The 7,679-nt window shown below is 39.7% G+C and overlaps 1 protein-coding gene across 1 annotated transcript; it reads right to left on the minus strand.

Moving 5' to 3' along the window:
- Window positions 1-117: 117 nt before the first annotated feature.
- Window positions 118-7,469, minus strand: LOC123996787 (nuclear receptor 2C2-associated protein-like). The gene is made up of 5 exons (XM_046300485.1): window positions 7,249-7,469; window positions 5,064-5,154; window positions 3,755-3,860; window positions 3,513-3,580; window positions 118-786 (listed from the first exon to the last, which is right to left on the minus strand). Exons 1-5 carry the CDS (start codon window positions 7,284-7,286, stop codon window positions 664-666), a joined length of 426 nt encoding a protein of 141 aa, XP_046156441.1. The 5' UTR covers window positions 7,287-7,469; the 3' UTR covers window positions 118-663.
- Between the last annotated feature and the right edge of the window lie 210 nt (window positions 7,470-7,679).

The raw sequence follows: 7,679 nt of genomic DNA on the forward strand, positions 1-7,679 counted from the left end.
GCTATGCCAAGGCCCTCTTAGGTATGATGCTTCATACCCCTGCACACGATAAATTAATTAAAATGAAGGTCATTTCCAAAACCAAAGTACATTAGTCATCTCAGTGGCACAAATAAACATGGTAATGTGATTTTAATTAAGATAGAAGGGGCAGACATGAACATTGAGGCAGATTCTGGGTATAGTCCAATTGCCCTAGCTGTCACCATCAGACACAAAAAGGTAAGCACCCTCTCAAATGTTTTGTATATGAAGGAAATTTGTGTATTTTTTTTAACGACAATCATACTAAGTTTAAATAACTATTTCAAAAAATGAAGTGATTGTAAACAAATAAAAACAAATGGCTTAAGAATTTTACAATGTTCATTTGGAATGGCAAATCAAACAAGGCACAAGAACATGTCAATAGGCATGTGGTTACGTGACCTTAAAGCCTGTAAAGCTGCAATGACAAATCCAGATTCAGAGTCTTCCTTTATCCCCTTGTTGTTTCTGTGATGTAAGCAGGTGACCAACTAAAAATGTCCTCACCAAAAATAGTCATATGGTTCCCATTCCAAAGTTCATGTGGGTGGTAGTCTTCCAGCAGTCATGTTATTCAATGTTACTACACCCTCTTTCCCTATAGGTCTCGCTCTCTCTCATGCAGAAACAAAAACGTCACAAAGATCTTTCCCCCAGGACATCCAAGGAGTAAACAATTATTCGCCCAAAAAAGTCAGCACTGTTCTCAAACACTATTTTTAGCCTGTGCACCATGTGGGCCTCCTGAATGGGAAAGCTGTGGGTGTGGAGTTAAGAACCAGATAAGTAGAACTGCAGTGGACAATATTGTTTGAAAGCTGTTTTGTGTACTCTATGTAACATTAAAATCAACATTTCTGTATTACAGTATCCAGTGCCAGGCATAACTTTTCTGTACTATTACAACTTGCATTTCTGCAACTATTACAGAAGACTAGCTTGTAATAGCTTGTACATCAGGCTACCTCACGCTTAGTATGGCCACATTTTAAAATACCAAATGCGGGACAAAGGGATCATTTTGCAGGACATTCGCGGCTGTGTAGCCTAAATGAATAGATTGAGTGGGTGTGTCAAAAGGAGTGGGTGTATGGAAAGTGAATCAACTAATTGGGCAGATTTGTTGCCACTCAAGACCGTTTTGCGTGGCTGATTGGGCTGCACGACGAGTCGATAAGCCAGCGACCGGTGCACTGGTGTTGTATCGACGTGCCTGCCAACTTGAATGGCTTCCTACTGGATATCACGGTCACGTCGCGGCGGTAGCTAACGTAGCCATTTTTTTCTCCCACATGATTTAATTTCAAGTAGGATAGCAGCCTACACAAGAAATAACTAATATTGATAACCATCTAGATGTCATCTTGATACATACAGTCTACTACTCAATGAAGAGGGCATGGATGGCAACAACACCGAGAAACAGTGCCCTTCGCGCCCGCTTGACATGCGCTGCTGTGCGGCAATGGCGTGGGAACTACCTACCTTGTAGCCAAATATGAGGGGGACAGTTACAGTAAGCACACACATACAACACATGAAGCAACAGTACACCCATAATCAATACTTTTAATAAAGAAATAAACAATTGTCAGTTTTATAACTGAAAATGTTTGTGCAAAACTAACAGTGAAATACAACTCATCCTCTGGCTTAAAAACAGAAGTCCAAACTCTCGCGTTATGGTAGCTCAATGTACGGAAAGTTGCGTGGTAAGAGAGAGAGAGAGAAAAAAAGCTAAATCATAACTGTCTAACCTATAGCAGCCTGCTTGACACGCCCACTACTTTCCTTTTGACACACCCACAAGCCCATTCTCCAGTCATATTGGGATGCAGCTACCCCCTTCTCAGTTTAGCTAGAGTTTAGACTGAAAAGATATGACACTGGCATACGTCTCACGGTGCGCTTAATATCAGAACTCAACAACGATTGGAGAAGTGTTTAACATCGCCAGTAGCGTTGCAACAGTGTTGCAGTTCTTGATACAAACAGGTGTGCGTGGCACCTACCTCCATACCCCGTTGAAAGGCACTTAAATATTGTCTTGCAAAAGTATTCAGACCCCTTGGATTGTTTAACATTTTGTGTTACAGAGTGGGATTAAAATGAATTGTCATTTTTTTGTCACCAATCTACACAAAATACTGTCAAAGTGGAAGATTTATTTTAATTCATCGTAAAAAATGAACTAAAATACAGTCGTAGTATAAGTATTCTGCTCCCTTAGTCAATACATGTTAGAAACACATTTGGCAGTGATTAAAGTTGTGAGTCTTCTTGAGTAAGTCTCTAAAAGCTGGTTGTACACCTGGATTGTGCAATATATTTATTTATTTTATTTTATTTGTTATTTCAAGCTCTGTCAAGATGTTGGGGATCATGGCTAGACAGCTATTTTCAAGTTTTGCCTTGTCATGCAGATTTAAGTCAAAATTGTAACTTGGCCACTCAGGAACATTCACTGTCTTGTTGGTAAGCAACACCACTGTAGATTTGGCCTTGTGTTGTAGGTTATTCTCCTACTGAAAGGTGAATTCCTCTCCTAGTGTCTGTTGTAAAGCAGACTGAAGCAGGTTCTCTAGGATTTTTCCTGTGCCTAGCTCCATTTGATTTCTTTTTACCTGGAAAAACACCCCAGTATTTGCCGATGTCAAGCATACCCACACCACCATGCTTGAAACTAGGAAGCTGACCTGTTGTGTTGAATTAGTTCCAAACATAAGGCTTAGCGTTTAGGCAAAAATATTTATTCCTTTGCCATATTTTGTTGTAGTATTACTTTAGTGCATAGTTGCATACAAGATTCATGTTTTGTCATATTTAGTCACTACAATGTTGTTGATCCATCCTCAGTTCTCCCATCACACCCATTGAACTCTGTAGTGGTTTAAAATCACCAATGGCCTCAGTAACATCCCTGAGCAGTTTCATTCCTGTCCTGCAGTTCAGAAGAATGACTATCTGTAATTAATAATCCACATTATAATTATTAACTTGATCATGCTTAAAGAGATATTCAATCTCTGATTTGTTATCGTTACCCATTTACCAATCACTGCCCTTCTTTATGAGGCTTTCAAAAAGCTCCCGGGTCTTTATAGTTGAATCTTTGCTTGAAATGTAATACTTGACTGAGGGACTTTACAGATTTATATGTATGGGTGACAGAGGAAGGGCTAGTCATTCAAAAATCATGTCAACCACTATTATTTCACAGATTACATGTCATGTCTTATGTGATTTGTTAAGACAAATTTGACTCCTGAACTAATTTAGGCTTGAATAAACAAAGGGGCTGAATACTGATGCAACTGCTATATTGGAGTTATCGACATGTGTATTATAATTTTTTTTCACTGACAGTATTTTGTGTAGATTGTTGCTAAACAAATGAAAACTAAATCAATTTTAATTCCACTTTGTACCAATAAAATGGGAACAAATAAACGGGGTCTGACATTTAATAATACATTGAAGGATATTTGTAGTGAGCTGTTGTCTTCAGGATAAAAATGTGTGATTTTTGCCAATTCTCCAGCTTTTGGGCTTCCTGAGGGGAAAACAAGTAGAGACATTTTCAGGAGTGTTGACATGGACAGTCTGTCTCTTTTTAAAAACATATATGTTATTAAAGCATAGTATGACAATGTTATAATATAAATCATTTCAAATCACAACTTCATTGTGATACACTGACTAAAAGAGTGTGTGTGTTTGTATTTACCTTCCAATCTGCATGTTTTTCCTGAAAAGCCTCCTTGGAACTGCACCTTTAATTCAGACACTCTGACGGGCTGTGGGAATTCAAGAGTAACCCACTGAAAATCACCCTGTAAAAAGGGAAAGTAGTGACAGTGTTATAGGGTAGCCAGAATATGGTCCTTTGTAGCTCAAATGGTTGAGCATGACTGTATGTCACATATTATTATTATGATGATATTAATTGTTTCAACCAGAGCTTAGCAATAAGTACATCTTTCCCTAAAACTCAAAAGGCTCGGCTGCCATAATGTGGGCACCGCAGAGCCGGCACCGCAGAGCCGGCACGGCATATGGCAACAGAAAAAAATACACCTCAATACAGGGATTAAAAATGTATCTAGGCTAGTCAGTTAAGAACTAATTCTTATTTACAATCACGACCTACCCCGTCCAAACTTTAACACGGGGCCAATTGTGTGCCGCCCTATGGGACTCCCAATCACAGCCTCAACCATTGAGAAGCAGTGCCTTAGACCGGTGAAGATGTTTCTGTACTCCTAATTATTCCATTATCCCAACTGACAAATCGAGAATAATGAAATACTGCTGGTTTTGAATTAAACTGCCTTTTTCGTCCTCATGCTAGGCGAGCTAGGCTAAAGCAACCCATTGGATTCCATAGCAACTCAACCCAACACTACACATCGCATTTTCATGGAATCCAATGGGCTGCTTTAGGCTAGCATGAGGATGAAAATGGCAGTTTAATTAAAAACTAGCAGTAGTTACATTTTCTCAAATTGTCAGTGGGGATAATTAGGGCTACTGCAATATCTTCCATCTCTGGATTGAGGTTATGTTTTTTAACCTTATCCCACACTGGCTCAACTGTGGCTATATTATGGCAGCAGAGCGTTTTGACCTGTAGGGAAAGATGTACATTGTTGAGCTTAGGTCAAAACAATTCTGGCTATCCTATGTCATAGGGTAGCTATTAGCTAGCCTCTGGCAACAGTCTTTCACCTCACTTTTGTGAGCAGAGGCTAAGGGTAGCCTAATAATAATACTAGTATTAATATCATAACCACATAGTGCATCCTAATGATCTCTCCTCCAGGTCCAGGAGTCACTACTCCCCATCAATTGAATTAGATCAATCTTGGCCTGGGATAGATCCATATACCAGTCATATACCAATCATTTACTTTCAAATTCATGAAGGGAAGTGAACAAGTGCACACTTCGTGGGGAAGGAGGCAATAGAGGCGCATGAGAATGTGCCGATGCTGGCCCCTTTGAGGTATGCGCGGCTATATTGTGATTGTAGTTACCTGGTCAGAGTTCCAGCAAGTTTCTTCATTTGAGTCAAACATGTACTTCTTCCCAAATTGCTTGACATCTCTGTTTAAAACCGAGCTTACTCTGTAAAAAACAAAAAGACACACAGCAATTTTACAGTCATGACATCATCATGCTGCAGCTGGACTGCTACATGTTCCTTCTAGGATGTTAAAGAGAGATTTCAGCATTGAGCTTAGCTGAGGAAGCCTCGATTCCATTCTCTTCTATCGAGGCATAGTTGGTCCGAGGACCTTACATGTTCTGTTTAAAGGAAATTTGTTTCTGGATGTCAAAATAGCCACATACTCAATCATAAACTTGAATCAATTCTCAATTGCGGTATGGTTCTAGAAACATAAATCCCTCTACTTTCAAATCACATCAAAATAATGGATTATTTAACAGAGTTGCAGCTGACAGTATTTCCAAAGATTTATATAACTAAACCAAGATAACGACAGGCTGTGGTCTTCCAGTGGGCAAAACAAGCAAGGAGGGGGCAGTGGTAAGCAAGAGCTAGCGAGATCCTATTGGCGCGTTATAGCGTCATCTGCATATATCCGTTAGGGAACGCCCACTTTGAAGTGAGCGTGTGCAATAACTCAGTTTGCCTTTGCACTCTTTCTAAACAACGCGATTTAAAAAAACACTTTTGCAAAGGGTAAAGTCTACGAACCTTAGTCCACTCTGTTCATAATAGATTCCAGTTTGTGAACATCAAACTCTATTGACATCAAATGTTTCAATGAAAATATTTGCAGATACCATCTTCTTCAACTGCCCGCCAGTGGGCTTTCTCTCACTATCATATTTGGTAATTACTTGACACATTGGAAAGAATTAACAAAAAAAACAGAGCAAACTAGAATGCTATTTGGCCCTACACAGAGAGTACACAGCGGCAGAATACCTGACCATTGTGACTGACCCAAAATTAAGGAAAGCTTTGACTATGTACAGACTCAGTGAGCATAGCCTTGCTATTGAGAAAGGCCACCATAGGCAGACATGGCTCTCAAGAGAAGACAGGCTATGTGCTCACTGCCCACAATATGAGGTGGAAACTGAGCTGCACTTCCTAACCCCCTGCCCAATGTATGACCATATTAGAGAGACATATTTCCCCTCAGATTACACAGATCCACAAAGAATTCGAAAACAAATCCAATTTTGAAAAACTCCCATATCTACTGGGTGAAATTCCACAGCAAGATTTGTGACCTGTTGCCATGACAAAAGGGCAACCAGTGAAGAACACACACCATTGAAAATACAACCCATATCTATGCTTATTTATTTTATCTTGTGTCCTTTACCATTTGTACATTGTTAAAACACTGTATATATATATATAATATGACATTTGTAATGTCTTTATTGTTTTGAAACTTCTGTATGTGTGATGTTTACTGTTAATTGTTATTGTTTATTTCACTTTATATATTATCTACCTCACTTGCTTTGGCAATGTTAACACATGTTTCCCATGCCAATAAAGCCCTTGAATTGAAATTGAAAACGCCAAGCGGATGCTTCACACTATTTCTCAGTTACAACGACTTTGTGGCGTCTGTCTTCCGACACCGGTGTTAGGAGACGCAGTTGGCAAAACTCCCCCATACAGAAGAAGCCTTCATCGAATGATGACTATGTGATATGATGGGACTGAGAAGCTGGCAACAACTTTGGATCAGTCGATTCTGAGAACACTTACATGTACAACTGCGGTCCTTCCGCGGGCTTAATTTGGACGTTTTTATTAAAGGTATGACTTTTTCCTCTTGTTGTTCATACTATATAAAAATATTCAATTGGCCCATGCACATTCGCACCGAGTTGAGCGCCACAAATGAGGAAAAAGTCGGGAGGTTCGATTCGATAAAAGTAACCTATTAAGTATGATTTTGAGCACTCAGCGGAAGGACCCCAGTTGTACAGGACCTTTTTACAAGAATAGTCTGATGGGGACATTGTAGCTAATCCTGTTATCAAAGCTCAATTCGCCTCGATATACGAGAACCGAGTTCAGCAAAATGTCAGACGCTTATTTGGGGGGCTAACACAAACGTTTATTTTTCACTGTTAATCGAATGTGGCAACAAATATAAAGGTATAACATTAGATATCTTGCCCGCACACAGTGTGTTAAAATGCCAAACTAACACGTTTTCTTACCTGCTCTGTGTTTCACTGCAAATCAATGAAGACGCCATGTCTGATCTCACAACTGAGGGCAAATTGCCGTATTGTAATAGAGATTAAGCTCTTCTATGTACGACGGTACTGGCAAATGACTTCAACACGATTAACCCGTTCTCCACTAGATGGCAATCGTGTTCCTTTCTTTTTTTTTCATATCTCATCCATGGCGCTTATATCAAAGACAGTACAGTATGATCGGCTAAAACTGATTCTCCAATAGAAATCCCTGATCGCAGTTGTAGTCGACGTTGGCGAGCAAAGCTCATGCGTAGAAACGGTCGTCTCGCGCAGAACTGCGCATGTGCACGCCGTCAAATCAAAGGCTCACCTTTCACATAATGTTGTTTTTGACAAATGAAAACGTGTCAGTTTGTCACTTTCACGAGGTTGGAGTAATAACATGT

This window comes from Oncorhynchus gorbuscha, linkage group LG15 (assembly GCF_021184085.1).
Source record: "Oncorhynchus gorbuscha isolate QuinsamMale2020 ecotype Even-year linkage group LG15, OgorEven_v1.0, whole genome shotgun sequence".
In the NCBI taxonomy this organism is placed as follows: Eukaryota; Metazoa; Chordata; class Actinopteri; order Salmoniformes; family Salmonidae; genus Oncorhynchus; species Oncorhynchus gorbuscha.

Excerpts from the sequence above, each read along its gene's own strand:
- LOC123996787 (XM_046300485.1), bottom strand. The coding sequence starts at position 7,286 with ATGGCGTCTTCATTGATTTGCAGTGAAACACAGAGCAG. Across the intron at positions 5,155-7,248 it reads TGCAGTGAAACACAGAGCAG|AGTAAGCTCGGTTTTAAACA; the intron begins GTAAGAAAACGT and ends TGTTTTTTACAG. Across the intron at positions 787-3,512 it reads AAGACAACAGCTCACTACAA|AGCTTTCCCATTCAGGAGGC; the intron begins ATATCCTTCAAT and ends CTCCACACCCAC.